Source organism: Theobroma umbraticum, unplaced genomic scaffold, assembly GCF_002168275.2.
Source record: "Theobroma umbraticum cultivar Fairchild unplaced genomic scaffold, ASM216827v3 scaffold_204.0, whole genome shotgun sequence".
Classification (NCBI taxonomy): Eukaryota; Viridiplantae; Streptophyta; class Magnoliopsida; order Malvales; family Malvaceae; genus Theobroma; species Theobroma umbraticum.
This window is the reverse complement of record NW_018397267.1, coordinates 1930156-1952485: the sequence shown is the minus strand read 5'-3', so window position 1 is coordinate 1952485 and position 22330 is coordinate 1930156. Positions and strand designations below refer to the sequence as shown.

At 35.3% G+C, this 22330-nt stretch overlaps 3 protein-coding genes across 3 annotated transcripts; 1 reads left to right on the top strand and 2 right to left on the bottom strand.

Annotated features, from left to right (window-relative positions):
* The first annotated feature begins 5339 nt into the window (after positions 1–5339).
* LOC110424791 (polyphenol oxidase I, chloroplastic-like) lies at positions 5340–7850 on the top strand. The gene has a single exon (XM_021439482.1). The coding sequence runs from the start codon at positions 5745–5747 to the stop codon at positions 7533–7535; it is 1791 nt and encodes a 596-aa protein (XP_021295157.1). The 5' UTR covers positions 5340–5744; the 3' UTR covers positions 7536–7850.
* A 2785-nt stretch (positions 7851–10635) lies between these two features.
* Positions 10636–15065, bottom strand: LOC110424802 (Hydroxyproline-rich glycoprotein family protein). Its single transcript, XM_021439493.2, has 9 exons — positions 14750–15065; positions 13929–14114; positions 13733–13828; positions 13520–13646; positions 11794–13252; positions 11490–11655; positions 11211–11375; positions 10944–11096; positions 10636–10845 (listed from the first exon to the last, which is right to left on the bottom strand). The coding sequence occupies exons 1-9, from the start codon at positions 14813–14815 to the stop codon at positions 10645–10647; spliced, it is 2619 nt and encodes an 872-aa protein (XP_021295168.1). The 5' UTR covers positions 14816–15065; the 3' UTR covers positions 10636–10644.
* A 1127-nt stretch (positions 15066–16192) lies between these two features.
* Positions 16193–21849, bottom strand: LOC110424725 (disease resistance protein (TIR class)). The gene is made up of 9 exons (XM_021439380.2): positions 21547–21849; positions 21212–21388; positions 20658–20788; positions 20467–20507; positions 20306–20358; positions 20039–20191; positions 19184–19437; positions 16981–18728; positions 16193–16886 (listed from the first exon to the last, which is right to left on the bottom strand). The coding sequence occupies exons 1-9, from the start codon at positions 21603–21605 to the stop codon at positions 16668–16670; spliced, it is 2835 nt and encodes a 944-aa protein (XP_021295055.1). The 5' UTR covers positions 21606–21849; the 3' UTR covers positions 16193–16667.
* Between the last annotated feature and the right edge of the window lie 481 nt (positions 21850–22330).

The window sequence follows — 22330 nt, the reverse complement described above, 5'->3', positions numbered from 1 at the left end:
TTATATTATACTTTATAATATTTAAAAATATTTTTATTTTTATTTTATTATTTTATTAAAAATATTTTATAATGTTATAATTAAAATAAAAAATAAAAATAAAATATATAATATAAAAATTAATAATAAAATAAATATAAGAAATTTAAAATTTATGTAATATAGGTGAAAAAAATTAAAATAAAATATATAATATAAAAATTATATTAAAAAATATAAAATATAAAATTATAATAAAAATTAAAAATAAAGTATATGATATTAAAAATATATTTAAATGATGATATTATATAAAAATTAATAATAAACAAATTTAAATATATTAAATTTATATTTTAATAAATATATATAATTTTAAAAATTAATATTACATTTTTAATAAAATATTTATAAACTAAATACTATAATATTAATTTTATATATTATTTTATTTATATATCAAACATATAATATTACTTTTTCTATAATGAATTATAAAATATCAAATGTAACCTAAATAGAAAATTTACATGCACGAAGTACTCAAGTCCTTTTGTTCGCCTTTTGGATGAAATTCAAAGCCTCAATGACCAATGTTAGGTAAGTGTGTAAATTTAAGTGTGGGCCCAAGTCCTTTTGTTGGCCTTTTGGATGAAATTCAAAGCCTCAACGGCTAAGGTTAGGTAAGCGCGTAAATTTAAGTGTCGGCAGCTACAGCAATTTCAATGTATGGAGCCTTTATTTCGGCGACAAACTATGGAACTTCAACCACCCCTTTGATTGCTACCCATTACTATTTGCTCAGGCTGTAGTCGCCTATGAATGAAGATAGGACATTTCAATGGATAATTCACCCTTTATTATTATTTTTAAGATAAACTACATATTTTGCTACTTAAATTTTCGAAAATTTTTATTTTGATCACTTAATTTTATAAAATTACGTTTTAGTTACTAATATTTATAAAATTATTTGTTTTATCACTCAATCGCTATAAGTTTTTTTTTTGGGTCAATAGGAATGCAAGGCAATAATTGAAATATAGATTTACGGATCTTTCTGTTGCAGTCTCAACCACCACAATCCAGTACAATTTTAAAGAAAATGAGTCTCGATATTGTAAAATTATCGTGTTTGAATATTTAATTTATTAATTGGTATATTATTTTTTTATTTAAAAAATAAAATTCAAATTTTTTTTCTCTTAATTAAAACAAAACACTGTCGAAACCATCATAAAAATAATTTTATTCCTAGGAACCATGACTTTTTCACATCAACTACTTTGATCATATGATATGTTCATACCTAACTCATCTGTTACGTAATGAAAATCAACTAAAAAAAGTTATCAGAGAATCGTTAGTTTTTACTATTTTAATGATTAAAATATTAACTTTTACATACTATTAATGATTAAAACATAGCTTTTCGAACTTTAGTGATCAATGCATGAATAATTTAATATTTTTTTAATAATTTCTCTCATAATTTTTATCTGTTAATTTTGTATTTTGTAATTTCTCAATACATTGTTTCTTTCCTTTAAGAAACTTTTCCAGGTTTAAAAGCCAATCATTTATATGTGAAAATCTTAAGTTAATTTTTTATTTTGTTGCGGGCAATCTTGATTTACCAATAAATTGTGGAAAAATGATGTGAGTTCTTGCATGTCCAGAGGATGATTGAGTATTTGAGAGAGAAAAAAAGAAACACCTTTCTTTTTCAGTGCAGAAAATAGGCTAGCTGACTCACAGACTGTCAAAGTTCAAGTTGCTATGACATGACAGACAAAAAATAAAAAAAGTAAGTAAAATAGTGAGTTTGATCCTTTTCCTTAGGTGTAATTTGATTATAAATTATGGACTGATCACATTCAAACACGTTTATGATTGGAATTTTGAATCCAACTAAAATGATTGGAGTCCAACTCATTTTCGCATCATTAGGAATAATAAAAGGACATGCATGATCAACGTGGGAGGAAAGTGTTTTCCCTTTTCTCCTCCTTTAATTATTTTGATGAATGTGAAAGGAACATTTCATTTGCTGTTGGGGACAAAACTTCTACTGGACAATAGCTGATCTTTCATGTTCATCGAAATTAATTTTGAGATCTAGTACTATTGGTAAATAGCATTTACCTTTACATTTCAATCAAGCAAGTTTGGTTCTCAAAGAAAATAATAAAGTAATCTAGCTTTGGGTTGAGTTACATTGATTACATTCATCCCCACTGGAAACCTAGTTCTCTGTATGGTGTGGCATAGGTACTGGCCATGGTAGCCAAAGTATCCAAGAAAATATCATGTAACTATAACTAATGGAGGGCCAATGGGCAAATCACTCTTCATTTGATTGACGTAGGACGCGGGGAACCATATGTGAGGGAGGATTCAAAGTCTGTAATAATAGCATGCAGAGGGTCCAGCTCTGAGTTGTCGTGTCGTTTTCTCCTTAAAAATTCCTACCTAACTCAGTAGGAAAAAAAAAATTTAATTAGCTACATGTGCTTGCCTAGTGTAGTAGTAGAGGAATCTAATCCATTTCGATGTCGACAAAAAGAGAAACGATTGCACAAATTTTGTACTGATCTTCACCATCTGCAGGTCCATGCAGATATCTGCCACACCCATGCCGGGAGAGACATTAACGGCGAAGAAGATAAAATTAATTAAGCAGAAGATGCCGAAAAGCAGCCCACCCCAGCTGGATTTGAAACAGGTAGTGGCATTTTTATTATTAATGTGACCAGTCCAATCACATGGTAAACTTATTAAAATATAATAGTTTCCATATAAAAACTTATTAAAATATATGTTTTTTGCAGAATCACATGGTAAATTTTAAAATAAGATAATACTTCCAATAGAGGAATATATTGTATATATATCTATATCAAGACAGCTTAGCCATATCGATTTTCTAAGGATTTAGTCTTTGAAAATGCCACTAGTATGAACCGACAGTGCTATCATATTATTTTGAAAATCTGCACCTACACGTTTATATATATATATATATATATATTTATATAGAATAAAGGCACATGGTTTGTTCTAGAAATCAATGAGATTGATCCGTTTGAATAGTAGGAAAAATTTTTCCCGAGAAAGTTTTTCAATATTTTTTCATATTTAAAAAGAAAAAAATTAAAAAATGAATACAAAAAATTTTTGAGTTTGAAAAATTATCTTTTTTTTTAAAGATAATATCTAAAAACAAAACCTTCACGTTTTCCTTCTGTTCTTCCTCGATCTTCAAGTAAAATAGTTTTCACAGAAATTTTTTTTTGGTAAGTTAATTTCTGATTTAGAAACGAAACAGAAGAAGAGAAACAACATTGGAACTCAAGGAGTATGCAAGTAAAAAATTAGTTAGGCTTTGTAGTCAAAATAGGCAGCCGAAATTAGTACTTTAATACATCCTAAAACTTATAAATGATCATTATGTGAATACATAATGATGTTAATACGAGTGTGCTACGTATCTAACTAAATAATTAAATGCAGCAAATTAGGGTAGTTATAAAGTAAATTCAACTAAAAAAAGAAAGACTAAATAGTAAAATTTTCATTTCAAAAATAAATGGTACATATTTGGTTTGAGTCTCACCATGGTCATTAATATTTAACTAAATAATAAGTTTTTCATCCTAAATTTAATAGAAATGTACTGCAACAACAATTAAACGTAGCGAATTAAGGTATTTGCACAGTGAATTCGACCAACAAAAAATCAAATAAATAGTAAGTTTTACATTTCAAATCTTTGCCATGATTTGTTTATGGTGACGTCCCTGCACTTGTGGGGTCGAAATATCATGTTATGACTTAAATAACTGAGCTGGCAACTCACCTACCCCTCCCGTTTCGAGAAGGAAATAAATAAATAAATATATAAAGTAAATAGTTTTGAACATTTAATAAAAGATAACGTAGGTCGGGGGCGGGGCGGTCTCGGGTTTCCGCACCCGCCCCAAGGCGCGCCTTCGATAATCGGATAAGCCAAACCCCAACAACCACCATTTACTACTATTTATTTGTATAAAAGCACGGTTTCTGTTGTCTCATTGTTGGTCAATAATAGACAACCTTGGAACGCGGCTTTGCCCGAATCCGTATCAATTGTCAAATACCTCTTTCTTACGTGGTCTGTCAGTGTGCCATGTGATCAAATGGCACCCCATTTTTCACGTTTGAGATTGGAGGGGCATGTCGGGCTCTACGTTCAACGAATCATATCCACTGCTTTGTCAATTTCAAGAAAATAATAGTACTTTCTGCTAAATTTTCTGTGCATGGAATCCTATGCATGACTATGATTTGAGAGTAAAAATAATCCTGATCAGATTAATTGTTAATATTTAGTACATTAAGATTTTTTTTTGTTTAATCTAACAAGAGTGAGACTTACTCTTAAGTCATAATCTTATATTGTTATAAGATTTATAATTTTTAACGCAAGCTTACACTCTTAAGTCCACGTTTAATAAGTCTAACACAATTTATTAAATAAATTATGGATTATATAAACTTAGCCCCTTTTTTATATATAAAAAAATATAATACTCAAAAAAATTATTGAACCCTTCAAGAAAATTTAGATAAATTTTTTATAATTAATAATTAATTAATTATCATTAATCAAAATATCCATCATCATTTTATTTTCATGTCATATTAACCTGATACTAATGTGAAGAGTAAAAAAAAATTATAACGTAATGTTATTATACCACATAAACATATCATGTCATCATATATTAATAAAATGTTTAAATAAGCATTACAATTGACTCTAGACTTTAGTGTTATGTCATTGTCATTTGATATATATATAGAATAATAATGATATTTTTATTAAATAAATTATTAATTATAAAAATTTATTTAATTTAAAATAAAAATATAACTTATTTTTTGTTTAAAATAAAAATATAAATATTTAATTGAATGTAAAAAAATAAAAAAATTTAATTTTTTTTGATATTATATCAAAAAATAAATTAAAAATAAATAACATAAACCCACACTTTATTATTTGAAAAAAATCAAATTATTACTATTACCTTTCCGTACTTAGTGGCAAACTTTTATAATATTTTATGATGAATTTCATCGCCAAATATATAGATCTATTTACAACAAGTTTGCACTCTATTACAATCAATTATTATGTAATATGATTTAATAATTATCACGTATAATAGTGAACGTTTTGAAATTAAAATAATAATAATAAAATTCAATCGGGCATGTTAAAAGTTGGTCCAGATTCCCTTAAGAGGGTAGCATGTGAAATGGCTGGAAAACATATCAGTTTTTCTATTATTAAAATATAACTTCTTCGATAGAGACGAAAATCAATACTAATCTCCTTTTTGTCTACTTTTGCCAACGGATTACTTTAAGTTTTGATAACAATTCCTGTCGTAAAGTGTGAAGATAAGCCATGTGACTTAAGTCTTTTTTACTAGTGTACACCATCTGACCTTAAAATCTTTTATATTTAGAACTCACTTTACCCTTAAAGAATGTTGCCGAAATGTTCCACGAGGAGAAAATCTCTTTCGGCATTTTAGAAAGGACAAAAAATCTTTCACCGGTGGCTTTGTCTTTGTCAAATTTAATCAATCAAATGGCTAAGAAAATAAATGCACGATAATAATGGCGAAGGATCCAAACGCCATTGAATTCCCTATAAATTCCATGCGAAAGTGTTTTTGATCTCATCAAAACTGTAGTACCACCAAAATCTAGCTATGGCTTCTCCTGTCCTGCCGTCATCAACCCCAACTACTATTTCCAGCTCCTCCATTCAAACTTCCTTCTTTCCAAAAACATCTCAACTTTCCTTGAATAAGAAGATCAAAAAGCCAGACTACTCCGGCCCAAGTAAAGTAGTGTCATGCAAAGCCACGAACAATGGGAGCAAAGGAGACTCTTCTCTCAACAGGTTTGATAGAAGGGATCTCTTGATTGGGCTAGGAGGTCTCTACGGTGCAGCCAACCTTTCCAATGACCCATTCGCATTAGCAGCACCTATTGCCGCTCCTGACTTGACCCTTTGCGGTGATGCAACAATATCAGACACAACGAAAGAGACTGTCTTCTGCTGCCCACCAGAACCGACAAAGGTCATAGATTTCAAACCACCTACATTTTCCAAGTTACGCTATAGGCCTGCTGCACATTTAGTTGATCCTGACTACTTGGCTAAATTTACCAAGGCCATGGAGCTCATGAGAGCTCTTCCTGATGATGATCCTCGTAGTTTCAAGCAACAAGCAAATGTTCATTGTGCCTATTGTAACGGGGCTTATGATCAAGTAGGGTTTGATCAAGATATTCAAGTTCATTTCTCCTGGCTTTTTTTCCCATTCCATAGGTTGTATCTTTATTTCTATGAACGGATTTTGGGCAATCTGATTGGTGACCCAGATTTCGCCATGCCATTTTGGAACTGGGATGCCCCTGCAGGCATGCCTATACCTGCCATATTTGTAAACCCTAACTCTCCACTCTACGATGACAAGCGCAATGTTAACCATCAGCCACCAAAGGTTGCTGATCTTGATTACAATGGCACTGATAAAGAGATAACAGACAATGAGATGGTCCAAAGTAATCTCAAGGTCATGTACAAGCAGATGGTGTCTGGTTCAAAGACGGCTTCTCTTTTCCATGGAAAGGTGTACCGTGCTGGTGATAAACCTAGTCCAGGAGGGGGTGCCGTCGAGCTCGGTTCTCATACCGCGATTCACAGGTGGTGTGGAGACCCTAGACAAAAATATTCGGAAAACATGGGAAATTTCTATTCCGCAGGCAGAGACCCACTGTTTTATGCTCACCACTCCAATGTTGACCGAATGTGGTCAATTTGGAAGGGGTTACCAGGAAAGAAGCGAAATGATTTCACTGACACAGATTGGCTTGATGCCTCATTTGTTTTTTACGATGAGAATGCGAATCTTGTTCGTGCCAAGGTTCGTGATTGTCTTGACTCTAGAACGTTGGGGTACGATTATGATAGAGTTGATGTTCCATGGCTTAAAACTAAGCCAGTTCCTCGAAAGTTTTCCAAGAAAGGGGGAAGAGGTCATGGTCAGGCAGTGGCAGCTGAGACAAAGAACAAAAATGTTATACGCAATGCGTTCCCGATTGTTTTAGACAAAATAGTGAGCATTGAGATTCCAAGGCCAAAGAAATCAAGGACTAAGCTTGAAAAAGAAGAAGAAGAAGAAGTATTGGTGATAGAAGGCATTGAGTTAGACACAGCTACTCCGGTGAAAATTGATATTTACATTAATGATGAGGATGATGAGGCACCTAGTGGACCAGAAGATTCAGAGTTTGCAGGGAGCTTTACCAATGTGCCCCATAGCCATAGCCATTCGAAGAAGTTGGAGACAAGTTTTTCTTTGGCAATATCAGAGGTGTTGGAGGATTTGGATGTTGAAGGTGATGATAACATTGTGGTGACTTTGGTGCCTAGAGAAGGGAAGGGTCTTGTTTCGGTCGGCAACATCAAGGTTGACTATATCCGAGAATGATCGGTTCATTGCTCTTTCGTTGCTTCCCTATCTACTTTAGGGAAATGTTTTCCTTGATCCTTAGTGCTTCTTGAGATCGATCCAATCAGTCTCTTGTTCCCTTGTTTTATATATCAATGTGTGTCGAAGTATAAATAAGGCCATTAAGTCTAAGACCATAGAACCTTATATGGCATGTTCTTAGTAAGAAGACCTATCTTCGATTTTATGTTCGGGCTTTTCATGCATGTATTATGTGAATGAGTTTGGATAAATGCATGAGGTGGTTCCTTTTCATGTTCAACAATAAATAAGAAACTCGTAGCTTATTATTTAGTGTACTTGTTCATATATATTTTTTTGATTTATTATTATTTTTTTAATTAAAAAAATATTTAAATTTTACTCTTTAAATAAAAAATTATACATCAATGATCTAAAACTAATACCAGAGCAATGAAGCAAGAATGATTACAAGGGTAAAGTCTATAAGTTTACCCTAGATTATCTGTAAGAGCAATTTTTATATGCTTATTTTATATTTTATTTCTTTGCCATCTGAATTAGCCCCACACCGATTATTAGTTTTATGCTAACGTTTCCCATATTAATCATATTAAAAGTTGTTTTGGTCAAAGTCTTAGTATTAAAAAAAAGGGGGGAAAATTAGGCATTTGTTCTTCATGGGAAGTTTATGGTTTTGTTTGTTCTTGACCATCATTCCATAGAGAAGGATCGTCTCGTCTCTCTTGTCGTGAAACGGCCTCACACGGTACTTCACCTGTCTTTCGTTTCCGCTGACAATGATCTCGCACGGTACGTAACTGTAGGAGTTAGGTTAATTGCTATCAGGGGGATAGGAAAAAACCAACAAGTCTTGCCAAAACAAATACAGTGACTGCTGCAATCAGCACAAACTGTCATCTCAGAGAATGAAAATTTCAAAGCATACAAAAACCTGCCATTTCCTTGTAAGCTTTCTTTCTGAGGTGTACACCTTGGGCCTTGACGTATCAATTAGGGGGAGTGGTATTCTTTTACCTGCTAGTGGGAGACTACTCTACTTTTTTGTGTCTCTGTCACCCACCGCTGAAGGAGGACAGAGATTTTTAATGCACTATTTAATATTTATACAACATGCATATACTAATTAATCTATCAAAATTTGTTAGGCAATGAAGTATCATTTTCATTTTATAGCACATAAGAGTGGGCAAAAAGCCCCCACTAGCAATATCTAGGCACACCATGTTGAAGCAAAAGCCAACAGATGGAGAAGGTTTGAATTATTTTTCGTTCATTCATTGATGAGTTAATTATTTTTTCGGTTGACCACGATCTGAAGGGAATAAAGCCTGACTTTTACTCGTTTTAGGAGATTGGATAAGAACCCTAGTTATTAGGATCTGCCTCCCTAAGAACGGTGGGTGAACCAACCCGGTCAAGCCCTATTTAATGCTATAGAATACTGGTATCCATTCTTTCAACTAAGGGGTATATATATATATATATATATATATATATATATTAAAATTACTATAGGTTTGGTGCTTTGTGAAAAGATTCTTGTGTTCAGGCTTTGGGAAGAAAAGAGATAAAGAAATGGTACAAGAGAGAAAAAAGTCGATGTCCTATAAATATATAAAGATAAGTAAGTACTTCCTATGGTTATTTTATTAGAGACACAAAATTGGATCCACCAAAAGCAAAGAAACCGACAAAAAACAAATCAATGCACGATGTTTTTGTCGGGGGGTTGGGGATAGTTTTCCTTTGCTAAGGTAACCCATCATGAAGGGATTTATGGCCTTTTGGAAATAGGCTAACGGGTCCAATGTGGATGCAAAGGTGATGGTCCGAGCAGATGGCTTGATGGACAAAATATCGGGCTCCTTGATAGAGCCCAATATTAAGTTATAAATTTGTTTTTTACTAAGATTTCGATTGGTAAATTGAAAATTAATTTATCGTGAAAAATATGTTATTAAAAATATAATATTTTTTGGTTGTTACACTAAACTAAGAAAAATATTTTCTGTTAATTGAAACTTTAACGTGTTGAAAATATTTTCTAACACCATTTATATCTTCAAGCATTTTCTACCATGATGTCATTAAAATATCAATAGAAAATATATTGAGAAGGAAGGGTCGAAGGGCCGTCATTAAAGGGATGGTAGAGTGGAAGGTTTGTTTTTGAGAAATTGTCTTACGTTTTTAGAGGACATAAGACAATTTTCCGGAGTTAACGAGTTTGATTCTGTGTACTTAAATATTTTTTTACATTTTTCTCTTTAAAAACATGGGAAAAATGCTAAAGAGATTTTTCGAAAAAGCATTTTCATGCTTTCTAAATGAAGTCTATTCTAATTATATATTTACATTTTTTTTTAACAACAAAACGGAGTGTATTTGGATATAAGCTCAGCAATGCGAACTTGTGACTCCTATAAGCTCCGCAATGCAAACCACCAGGCTTCCTGAACTGGTTACAATGGGGCATTGAATATGTATTTGATTCGAACAAAAAATCGAGCATGCTTGAAACCATGTACGAGGGAAATGGTAGGGAATCAGAGAAAGCACTTGGTTCAATCGAGAACATTTCCTCATGTACCATGTTCACAGATGGTGTAGGAGATGATAAACATTGATGGCTCCCTCTTATCAGCAGGCCAACCTAGACAGGATGTGGTCCAATTTGGAAGATGATAAAACATTGATAGAACAGAAGAAGGACTACTTTCAGCGACCTGGATCGTCTTTGATTCTTCATTTATTTTGTAAGATGAAATTTGCAATTCCTCTTCATCTCCTCTCTTCTATGTCTTCTCTGAAATATGACAGTATGTAACCTGTAATCATCTTTTCCCAGAAACAACGAGAAAGACTGGAAAATATCTCATAAAACATAGTATTTTACAATCTCAAGCGGGGGAGTTTACTGGTTTCTTTAAAGCCTGTTTCAAACACCCGAAGCCGTTCTAGTTTCCTAGTTCATCAAAATCACAAACTCGAACAAAAGTAGCCTTAATTTACAAAGCCCTTGGGAAAATGATGCTTCGATTCCTCAAGTTTTCTCTTACTATATTATTAATGTAATACTACTTTACATGTATAGGTATAAGGATTACTGGTGTTGGGGATCAGTCTCGATTTCGCGAGCCAGTTCTCGGGTCAGCTTGTCTGCACGATCATCATGTCCTCCGGCAAACGTATAAACCCGGAAAGCGAATTGGAAAGCCCTCCATAGCATTTTAGCGCACACTTTCTTTTGTGCTTCAGCTTTGGTTTTGGACCCTTTGTTCTCTGCTAACTTTACTTTTCTTTCCTGAATTGAGTCCAAAATAGGAAAATCCACTTTGATTAATGTGCCAGGCGGACACAATACCTAGTTATTTTTATGACATATATTCTGAATCGAAATACCTTCAGTGCCAACTCCATGCAATTGGAGGAAACATCAACCATTGCTTCTTTGATTCGTACAAAAATTTGGAAGTCAAAATCGATATTGTGGCTCTTAAATTTCTTGGACTCTTCATCTTTAGTTCGCTCCAGGGCATCTATTTCATCTTTCATCTGTAAGTAATTGTTAATTTATGCATTTTGGTTAGTGGTGAAGAATGCCTCCGAAGGTAATGATCAGAATGGTATTATTACATATCTTATGTTTATTCTAGAGCAAAAACATACCTTGTTGAAGTAGCGTTCAACCTTGTCAAGAAGCTGTCCCAAAGGAGGTTCAATCTTCCAGTTTTGTAGCTCAGTAATCATTGATTCTAGCTTCGAGTACAGTGCTGATGCTGTCCTTAATGCTTCCAATTTTTTTGTAGGGAAGCCTTCAAACCTTGCTAGAACCTGCAATCGAAAACATTTGGAGGTCAGACAAACGATTCAGGAAGTGATAGAATCATCACTAAATAGGGCAATAAAATGTAGATAATTAAGCTAAATAGACAAGCTCAAATTCACCTGAGTTTCATCTGTTAAGTTCTCGAGAATGGATTCCACATGTTTGTGGAACTCGAGCAGCTTAGTCATGTCCTTTGTATTGAATGTGATGATGGCAGTTCTGAGCGTTGTGATTGCTTGTGCATATTTCTGAACATCTTCTTCAATTTGTTGGAAGTAAGCTGATCTGAGACCCAAAAAAAAATAAAGAGAAAAGAATCTAATGAGCCACTTATTTCACAAAATAACCATGATTTTTAAAACAAAATTCACTAATATAAGGTTCAGGGGCCTATTATTTATTAGAGAGCTGTGAGCAACACACCTCTTTGTCATCTCTGCTAATGCGTCAGCCATCCCTTGTTTTCCAGAGGTGCTTCTTCCAGCCCCACTTTTTTTTCCGTCAGGTGATTTACCTTGCACGGAATATCCTTCCACTTTGCCCTTAAGAACCCGATACAAATTACCTATGTGACTTGATCTCTTCAATTTAGTATTTGCTTTCTTGGGGCGCAAGGATTTTGGTGCACCAGGTGGAGGAGGTGGTGGAACAGCTCCATTTGCCAGTGACATGGGTGGTGGTGGTGGTGGCAATGGTACTGATCCTTTTGAAAGCGTCATAGGCGGTGGAGGTGGTGGTATTACTGATGCAGCTCCTGATACCTTAGGAAGAGGTGGTGGTGGTGGTGGAAGTTGTGCTCTTGTTGCTACTATCTTTGACTGCAGTGAAACTGGAGGTGGTGGTGGAAGGGATGCTCCTGTCGCCACTACATTTGACTGCAATGGAGCTGGAGGTGGCGGCGGCGGCGGAATTGGTATTCCAGTTGCTGCTTTATTTGTCATCGTTGAAAGTGGTGAGGGCGGCTGTGGTTCTGCTGCTACTGATGTTGGTTGTGCAGCTTCTGCACCTGCTTGCCACATTGGGAGAGGGGTTGGGGGAAATGGTGGTCGCCCTGCTACTACATTTGGCTGAAAGAATGGTGGTGGTGGCGGCGGAGGCGGCGGAAGTTGTCTTTTGTCTATTTCCATATCTGTTGACAACTTTGCTGGCTTTGATGGTGGGAGTGACGGTAAAACTTCTGCTGATGGTGGTGGATGTAGACGTCCTATGTCTGTCTCCATATCTGTTGACAACTTTTCTGGCTGTGATGGTAGGACTGGCGTTACAACTTCTGGTGGTGTTGGTGGTAATTTTTCTTCAGCTTCTTGCATGTCTTTCCACAACTCGGGAGGTTGCTTCTCCGATGGTGATGATGGTGGTGTTGGAGCTACATTTGGTGAGAACTTTGGTGGTTCTGTATTGTTTCCATGATCAGTAATTGTGTCACCCGGTACATTGTTTGAAATGGAAAGTAAATCCTCTGATGTCTCAGTTTGTGAAGTGGAATTTCTTCTTTCATCTTCTTCCTTTTGATCCTCAATCGTAATCTTCTTTGGACTCAAAGCGCTGGGAACTTGGACTCCAACATTCGGAAGCATGTGTAATGTGAGTCGCTTCACATCAATGGGGTTCAGTTTTCCCACTGCTTGAACCCTGAGGGACAACAGAAGAGATGAAGAATAAGGAGATTTTGGAGTACCATTAATCAACTCAGGAAGGACCGAAGTTGGTGTCACTGGAGAAGGGCAGCAGGAGCAGTTGTCTGAATAAGAATCTTTCAAGACCTTTCCAAATGTGTTAGCCTCTGGACTAAAATCTTTCTTTTCTTCATCTTCATCCATCATGTCAAACTTCTCCCTTGCTATCTTAATCAAGCCATTGAGTGTAGCCACAGCAATTTCAACTGCCAAAGGAAAAAGGCGGGAAAATATTGGAAAAACTGTCATCAACTTCAATCATAAGGTAACTGGACTCCTTTTGGATACCAGAGCAGAGGAAAATGATAAACACAAACGAAGATGTACCCAAATATGCTTGAAAGTGATTCCTTTCTTCAAAACCCTTAAATAAAATTTTCTTTGCTTTTGATGAGATTCAAACAAAGGCATAAGGCACAATAAATAGTGATTGCCAACAGGTAACAACATCCTTGACAAAATTTCCTACATACCAAGTTTTTCATTGTTTTTGCTTTTTTCATTGTCGTATATATCATATCTATATTTGTCAATCCACTCATCGTTCATTTTTGAAGCATCTCCAAGGTCTTGCAATGCCTTGCAAAAGTAGGTCAGAACCTGTTTAGGCATTTCATGTAGATTGTTAGCATAGGATTGCCATCCAAATCGCTATTTCAGCTAATTTTATGAAAAAGGGGCAAAACCTGATCAAAAGGTAATGCCTTCAACTCTGACCAACGGAAGTGGGGTATGCTTTCAGGGTAGAACTTATGGAGATCGTTCATTGTCCCTAGCATCAGCTGCAGAGAGATGTAGAAAGATACAACTATTGAAACCAAACTCAAGAGAAGGTATTTGTGCTACTGCAAGAGAGTTTGCTGAAGAAGAAGGCAACAGTACCTCATCCGTGGAAACAGAGGTAGTACAAGGTGGTAGGTCAATGATGTCTCTAAAGGTTATAATTTTTTTCCTGAGCTCCATCATCAAAATGAAGTTGCATGCTGGTTGAGCTGAACTATCCTTCCTCAAGCCTTTCATTTCCTTTTGATTCTTGGATACCTTAGATTTCTGGGAGGTTTTCAGTGCCTGCAGAAGTTCAAATTTTCTTTCAGGATGCATTTTTTGTGAAGTATCTTATACCATTAGGATTTTAATTACTTCAGCATGCCTCACACGTATGCATATTCCGAATATAGCCCATTAAAAGATTGAAGGAGAAGGAAAAAAGGAAAATTGCTCGTTTGGTTGATTCTTTCAGTCAGGGAGCTTACATGGAATTGCATTTCTTTCTGCAATTTGCAGGTTCTTATTTAGGCCTTCTGAAGTGGTATGCAGATCTTAATATGCTACAACAACTCGTGCAATCATTCAATGAAAGATTGTGTAGCAATGAGAAAGTTGTAGAAATTTAAGCTACAGAAAAACCATGAGAACTCAAGGAAAATGGAAAAGCCAACTTTGTCAAAACTGGAAGTTTGAGTGTTATCAGAAATGGCCATGTAACAAGTAAACATGTTCTTCACCATGCCAAAATGCTAGATTGGACTGAATGTAAGAATTTTAACAAGGCTGCCTTACACCGGAACAACTCTGGGTCTGAATGGTCTTGTTGACTTGTGCATTTTAGAAAATAGTTTTGCAGATTAAACAATACTATCTTTCCCCCTTTCAAACTAGACAAAGAATAATTAAATGCAATAGAGCAATTTAAAAAATATTACCTTGACAAATTTTAATGGTTTGCGACCAAAAAACATTGGTGCCAAACCACAGCAAGTTGCTGGCATGATCAATAAAACGCCCACGAAAATTTTATGAAGGCTTCAACAGAACAATGATGGTGGTGAAGATGATAATGTTGACATTCGATGATCATTTAAAAAATATATATTTACACGAGAAAAACAAGAGGAGAATTCCAAGATTTTGTGCAAATAAACAAAAGGGAAAGATTCAGAAACCCAGTTGGGGTGTGCATGAAAAAGAAATCATTTCGTGCAGCGCATGAGGCAGGCTAGCTGGCTGTGTGGCCTGAAACAAAACAATCCTTAAATGACAAAGACAAACAATTATTTCGACATTGTTTGGAACTTTCTCTAAAAAGAGAAGAGTCAAGGATAGAAAAAGGGAAAGGAAGGCTTATTTATGGAGGGCACCCCTTCTATCTTGTTCAAAGGGTGTCTCTGTCTCGTACCCTTTGTTTGTTTTTGTTGTTATTCGTGGTTTACTGTCTGTGCTTTAAGAGTTAGTTTTCAAAGTCTTAACTAATCCTTTATATATGGTTTAAATTTGGACGGTCGCCAGCTAAACTGCAAAAGCTCGTCCGCTTTTGTCAGAATGTTATGAGTTTGTTAATTATCATCATTCATGTCAAAATGTAACAAGGGGATGTTCCTCTTGTTTTCCCAATTTTTCTATATTTAATTCGCCTTTATTCTTTAGGCTGCATTGCATTGATGGGTATTATTTCATGTGTTTGATGAACTATGGTCAGTTAAATATGGTAAACTATAGAGCGGTGGGCAAACCTTACAGTAGTCCAAGAAATCATGGGATGACAACCCATGGTTTGTTCTCTTTATTTCATTTTTCTAACTTGAGAAAATGTTTTCCTAAATGTAAAACAAAATCAGGAGACAGTTGCCCTATTGAAGCTATACCCTAATTATGCATTCAGTATCTTGATTTAACCTGTCTCTTTTCTTAAAAGGCATACTGTTTTGGAGATTTTTGGCATCCAAGTTTGATCCCTTTTAGTTAGAATTATAATTAGTACCTCAAATTTGGTTTGTTTAATTTAATCATGGTAATGTATAGCAGTGGTCAGAATGATAGTCAATGATCATGGCTGATAGTGAAAATTTATTCTGTCCAGCATTAGCATTTGATCAGGTGGATTGATTTAGTTGACGATTCCTATGTAGCAATAGATTCTTGAAGGTAGCAGTTACAAAAGGACAACCAATCCTGACAATTTCGGCTTGGCTTCCTTGAATCTTTCCACAAATTTACTATTTTTATGTTTTGATCGTTAGGAAAGACAGCAGTATGCTGTTTAACCATATTTACCAGACCCGTTCCTTCAACCTCCTGAGTTAGTTCAGTCGAAATGGCATACCAAAATTAGCTTTAAACAATGGCAAGAAGGTCAGTTGAAATACGAGGCAATCACTGATGATCATGCATTATATATCTCAATAAGAAGTCTTGAAGTATACAATGGGAAGAGACCACCTTATTTCCATGACAATAATGAGACATTCTGAAACAGTAAAAGACAAATTGAGGGGAGTAGAGGAGATACATGAAGAACTAATGACTCTACATGTTTATGAACTTATTTAGTATTTATAAATTCTTAAAACGAACACTGGTAGAATGAATTGCAGGTGTAACTCAGAAATATTGACAATGTATACAGTAAAAGCTGATATGAAGTGGAAAACTGTGCAATGAGGGTTGTTCATGAATAGCCGCAAAAGGTAAAACATGAGTGAGGGGTGCTTGTTTCCTTGTTTGAGAGATTTCAGGATTGAATCCCATCCTCATCAAATGCAACGGGCTTCCCAAATAAGTGCTAGATATCGTCAAAGAGGATCACAACCATCCAGAAGATCAAGCATCTTTGAGGCTACTTTCTTAAGATGCCCTGAGTTTGACAGAACTCACCCTGTTTGTTGCTTGAGCTGTGGAAAGATTTTTGTTCTTATCACTCTTTATTGAACTTTTTGCTGCTTTATTTTCTAATGGAACTTTCTTGGATGCAGATGAAGAATAACCACAGGCTGCAGTTCTCTCAGCAATTCTTTTCTGCCGTTCAATCAATAATTCTTCCATCTTCTTCCGCATTTCTTCCTCCTGTTGACAGGCATTTTATATTAGGAGCTAGAAAGGAAAAAAAGGGAAAGGGTTATATAAAACCATATTGGTTGGAAGAAATATTAACCCTTACCTTCTCCAACTTGCTCTTCTGAATTGTGGACCTACTAACAAGAGATGGTTTCTTGCTCTTAGACATAATTTCAGCTTTGCTCTTCCCTAGGGATCCATTCAGAACTTTAGACCTTGCTTCTTTTGCTGGCTTTTTAGTTCCGAGGACACCATTAGGCTTGACAATGGTGTTCTTATGATTGGAAGGAACCTTCTCATCTGAATGTTTGCTAGCTGCACTTCTATCAGGTTCTGAGAATGATAAGTCAATTTGATAATCCATTGTCCAGGAGTCTCTGGAAGACTCATATCCAGGATTCCGTTCAAGTACCATGCAAAGATCATTTGAGTCATGGGAATCAAGTACCTTCCGCACATCTTGTGAAGCATTTGTGTTGCCATCTGGGTTGCTAGGTGAAGTTAAATTTGCAACCACACTTATATCTGTTTTCCATTGGGAATCATCTTGATCATCAACTGCTGGTCGAGCTGCTACCATGAAAGAATCATCAATAAGAATATCTTTCCTACTTTTCTGAGAATACAAAGGATCACTCTCCATGGATAAAATGTTATCACCATTTAAAGGCATCTGATTATTGGCTGAATCCTGGTTTTCTGGCTTTACAGAGTGATTGCCAACAAACCAATGTTCTTCCTTTCCAGATCTGATTACAGATGACTTATTGGCACAAGTAGATAAGAGATTACCAAGCTTATTTCCTGATTCTTCCAATCTCTCTGGATACAACAAATCCACTTCCACACAGTCCCCTCTCTTCATGACGGGATGATAATTCTCTCCATTATCAAAATCGTCCAACTTCATCCTAGTCTCATTTTTCCCATCCCTCTCAGTCATGACAAAAGAGTCACCAAAAACCGTCCGCCGACTTGGAACTTTCTGTGATTCCAAGTTCACAGCAGGAGTGGTTGCAGAAATTTCTCCATCAAAGTTTCTGGCCATGAAATGTTCCTGAACATCCTCAGCTTGCTTCCATTCTACTTCATTCACACTCATACTTTCTTCATCCCTCATAAGAAGGTTTTGGAGAGCAGCCCAATTTTCATTTCTTTTTCCTTCCTCTGATGTATTTACATCAAGGTCATTAGAGTCTCCCTGATAAGATGCATCATTTGATTTATTTGCAATGTGGTGGCTCTTTTCTGCTCCTCTTCTTTTGTTATAACTTGAGTTTAACTTGCTCGATTCCTTCAAAGACTTAACAGCATCATCCACTGTCTGTTTAAAGGAATCTGTATCAATTAGGTCGTCCTCACCTGAATAAGAACCATCCGAAAATTGACCTTTCTCTCCGCTTCTCCTCTTAGGCGTGATGTAGTTAATATTGCGGATGACAACTGTTCTGGATGACTTTTTATGGTTTTTTCTCCGATATGGAGGATCTGGTGATGACTGCTTTCTGTCTTCCTCTTGCCCATATGAACTTGAATCACTTTCAGAGCCAGACCCACTAGATTGAGTTTGTCTTTCTTCTCCTGAATATTCAAGTCCCTTTCCATTTGACAATTTCTTCTTTTGCCTGGAAGCTGACTTCTGATTTCTGCTAGGAGTCCACTGCATATTCATCGGATATGGCAGCGGTACAGGCTGCATCGGATGGAAAGGATATCCCTGACATGGAGGTAGTTGTTGAACAGGACCTTGTAAATTGTACATATGCTGAGGTATCTGATTTGTCCAATGCATTGGCACTTGATATTTTGTGGTAGGTGGTGGCGTCTGATCTGATGCAGGCAAATTCTCATCTGCATGTACATCAAAGAAGCCAAACATTACCAATTGGAATATTAACAGATTTTGTATCTAGTGAAAATAAGGGAATATATGCTTGCCATTATCACATGTTCTAAGAAGCATAGTTCTTTCCCCAAAGTATATCCTATATTCCATTAATGTCCGATATGTTATGAAAGAAGTTAGAATGTTTCCAACTTGTTGATGTTCAGTATGTCAAGCACGAAGTATGAATGTTTCCAAAGCAGGAATCAGGTATATGCTTTGTGTTTCTACAGACAAGCGCAAGTGAGTCAAAAACAAAAAGCAGTCTGCCATCCACATGGTAACAGGAATGATTATGATAATGAGATGTATTATAGTGCAAAGTAGCCTAAGTATTAACTTAACAGAAGCACAACTGTAAAAATGGTTGTTGTCAAGCTATAAAGAAAAGGCAGGGAAAAGCCGTAAGCCTGTCAAACACCTTTCTTGCAGTCCACAGCTGATGCTTCTGAAGATTCATTTGGAGCATGATCACCTGTAGATGCACCATTGATGGGGAAATTTGACATGATACTTGGACTAGGGATGCTAATTCCATTTGCAAGCACAATGCCAGATGTTCCTAATAATGGCAGTTCTGATGGTGAGCATGCCTCCACCGCAGCTAATTCCTCCATCCAAAGACGATCTGCATGTTTTTTCTTGCATAATTCCTTGAAATTAATGCATGCTTCCCTACAAATAGCCAATGCTCAATTATAAGATTCAAATTGGGCCGGATATCAGGAAAAGGAAAATTAAATTTGCAGGGCTTAGGTGGAAGTAGTTTATGACAGCCAAACCACTTCAGTGCACCTGAAGCATGGTGATGTCCTTTTTAAAGACAATTTTGGGGTACAGAAGAGCAATTCATCAAATTCATCACGAACTGAGGAATTAAGACCTAATTTTAATTCTTACAGTGGTGAAGTGTAATATAAAATCAGCCAAGAGGTCCAAGACATCAAGCATCTTAAGCAATAGGGCATCTAGCCTTGCCTTGTAGCCCAAAATAAAGTGAAAAAGGAAAAAGAAAGACTGTAATTAAAAGCATTGAAGGTCACAATTAAGTTTCTAGAAATTGAATACAAAATATGTTATGGTAAAAAATTAGTCAAGCAGTGAAAGATTCTGTTTTCTTATCTCTGGACAAAGAAAGATAAGAAAGAAGAATATGAAATTGTACTGCTAAGAACATGATATTTCAACCACTTTCATGTTTAGCCAAATTTATTTTGTTTTTCCTTACTTCAATTATCACATGATAATATTTATAGTTATGGTTCATAGTTCATACTTTAACCTGGAGGCTCCAAATGCATCTGCAAAGGAAATGAGATGTTCCATATTCTCCATTGCAAATCCAGCAACCAGCCCACGAGCATAAGTCATTGCTTGCTCTTTCCTGAGCAAGGCTTTCCGAGTCTCCAATAGCCGTTGAAGTTGAATCCTAGCCATGAAAATGACAGAATGAATCAATGATTAGGGTATTTAATTCACTAGGAGACTTGGAGTGAGAATTAGTATAACCCAATTTAGGGAATTTAAGGATAAGATAAGTTACTTGGAATTCTCTTCACGTGCAATGTCATCTGTTGTCTTGAGTTCACCATTTACCTGATAACAAACGCAAAAGAATAATACGAAAAAAATATATGTAAATTTCTGAAAAATTAAAAAAAATCACATGTAATCTATGAATTTTTTTTTTTAAAAAGGGAATACCTTGGTAAAATCAGTTGAATTCCTTGTATTACCATTGGCATCTGACATAGACCCAAAAAACAAAACCAATTAGGAGATAAAATACAATTTTTGAATAGTAAATTAAGTTAGCAGTTTTGAACAAACAAGCAATTACAGCCCAAAAGCAAACTTTTGCTAACAAAAATTGAAGTCTTTGAGTTTGAGCAGACCTTCTTCCTGCCTTCCATCAACATTAGCGTTCAGTTCATTAGCTTGAACTGATCCCTCAATCTGCAAGATTTCTCTTTCTATACTGACGAACCTTTCAAGAACTGCTGGGGTGCTAACAAAGCGCACAAATCTACAATACAAAGAAAATTTTTAATGCTAACCTTACTTAGACTTAGTCTAGAAGCACTTTCAGTTAAGCTTTCAGCCCCTAATGAACTAGCTTATCAGAACCCAACATCAGATTGCAGTGCTTGGTACATTTTATCAGAATCCAACAAATGCAAGGACTAAATGCCTGATTTCCCATTTGATTAGCCAAGTCAATGACAAAACTTGAGTTTTTGGAGATAAATTGGCATCAAAAATTGATTTGTTCATATATGAAATCCAAGAATAAATGTACAGATAAAAATCATAGCACATACAGAGAATTTAGATCGATGAACTCTGGCCTCATTGAAACTTAAATCATTCAGTCATTCTCACTAAAGATAAACTCGAACTCTGATGAAGAAGAAAAGAAGAAATGAATCGAGAGTCAGTTGCAACTTACCTTTCAAAGGTAGCTTTGGTGAACCAGGGGGCACCAGGGGCAGGTGGCTGCAGAGTAATCGAGTACCCACCTTTTGAAATCTGATCTCTTGCAAATTTGAGGTGAGAAATGAATGGGTCAAAAAGCCCTGAAGCAAGTTTCTCATTCTTTCCCTTGGAGAAGAGCACCAGATCAAATCTTGACAATCCCAACAAAAAAAAGGAAAAACCAGAACACATTAAACCAAAGTAAAAGAACAGAAACATTCTCTGCTTCTAAAAAGACCAAGACAAAAAAAAAAAAAAACAAAGTTCAGTTCTTCATCGCAGAATTTGCATGAAAGTGTAGTTGCTCACCTTGTTCGAGTAGGAGTGAGTTGAAACAAAGCACGATCAAGGAGAGCCGTTGAGTCCATTGTTTAGAGCAATCAATCAAAAAAGCATGATAACTGGGGAGTTTGACGTTGTAGAGTAAAAATATTCCTGAAGTAGAGTGGAAGCTATAGTGTTTATTAGGGGAAAACAGTGTGGGCAAAGCGGCAAAGTGAAAGAGTTAATGGACGTGTTAGTCACACTGTCAAGGATGTAGATTTTGTGTGTAAGAATGAACAACTGTACATGAATGTGAATGAAAGAGAAAGCAACGACAGTGAGAGAGAGAGAGAGAGAGCGCGAAAGCCAGAAGAAGATGATGAAGCTTTGCACATGCAGAGTGATAGGGAAATGAAGGCCCACAAATAATGCTAGCAATAATTGTTTCTCTCTTATGCTATCAAAATTTATCTTTTTTCAATTTTTTATTGAAAGTTAATGTTTTAATTAGTATAATAATTATATTAGCAACTAACATACATACTTATGAAATTAATCATAAGAAATTGCCCAAGATTCTATGAGGATTATTTATATATAATTAATGGAGAGTGGTTGTCAATTTGAGCTTTATTTAACAAACTTCTCATTAATTTCTTAAAATATTAAGTGCAATAAATGTTGTTAGCTTTCTTTTTCTAAACGTATTAAACCATAATTGACTATTATTATTATTATAATAAAAAATTATTTTTTAAAAAATTGAATTAAATAATTTACGAAACAAATGCAGTAAATAAAACACTTACTTCTTGAAGATTTTTTAAAT

Excerpts from the sequence above, each read along its gene's own strand:
- LOC110424791 (XM_021439482.1), top strand. The coding sequence starts at position 5,745 with ATGGCTTCTCCTGTCCTGCCGTCATCAACCCCAACTACTATTTCCAGC.
- LOC110424802 (XM_021439493.2), bottom strand. The coding sequence starts at position 14,815 with ATGCCAGCAACTTGCTGTGGTTTGGCACCAATGTTTTTTGGTCGCAAA. Across the intron at positions 11,656-11,793 it reads TTAGCAGAGATGACAAAGAG|ATCAGCTTACTTCCAACAAA; the intron begins GTGTGTTGCTCA and ends TTTGGGTCTCAG. Across the intron at positions 10,846-10,943 it reads GCATGGAGTTGGCACTGAAG|GAAAGAAAAGTAAAGTTAGC; the intron begins GTATTTCGATTC and ends GACTCAATTCAG.
- LOC110424725 (XM_021439380.2), bottom strand. The coding sequence starts at position 21,605 with ATGGACTCAACGGCTCTCCTTGATCGTGCTTTGTTTCAACTCACTCCT. Across the intron at positions 20,508-20,657 it reads TGATGGAAGGCAGGAAGAAG|ATGCCAATGGTAATACAAGG; the intron begins GTCTGCTCAAAC and ends GGTCTATGTCAG. Across the intron at positions 16,887-16,980 it reads AGAAGAGCAAGTTGGAGAAG|GAGGAAGAAATGCGGAAGAA; the intron begins GTAAGGGTTAAT and ends GCCTGTCAACAG.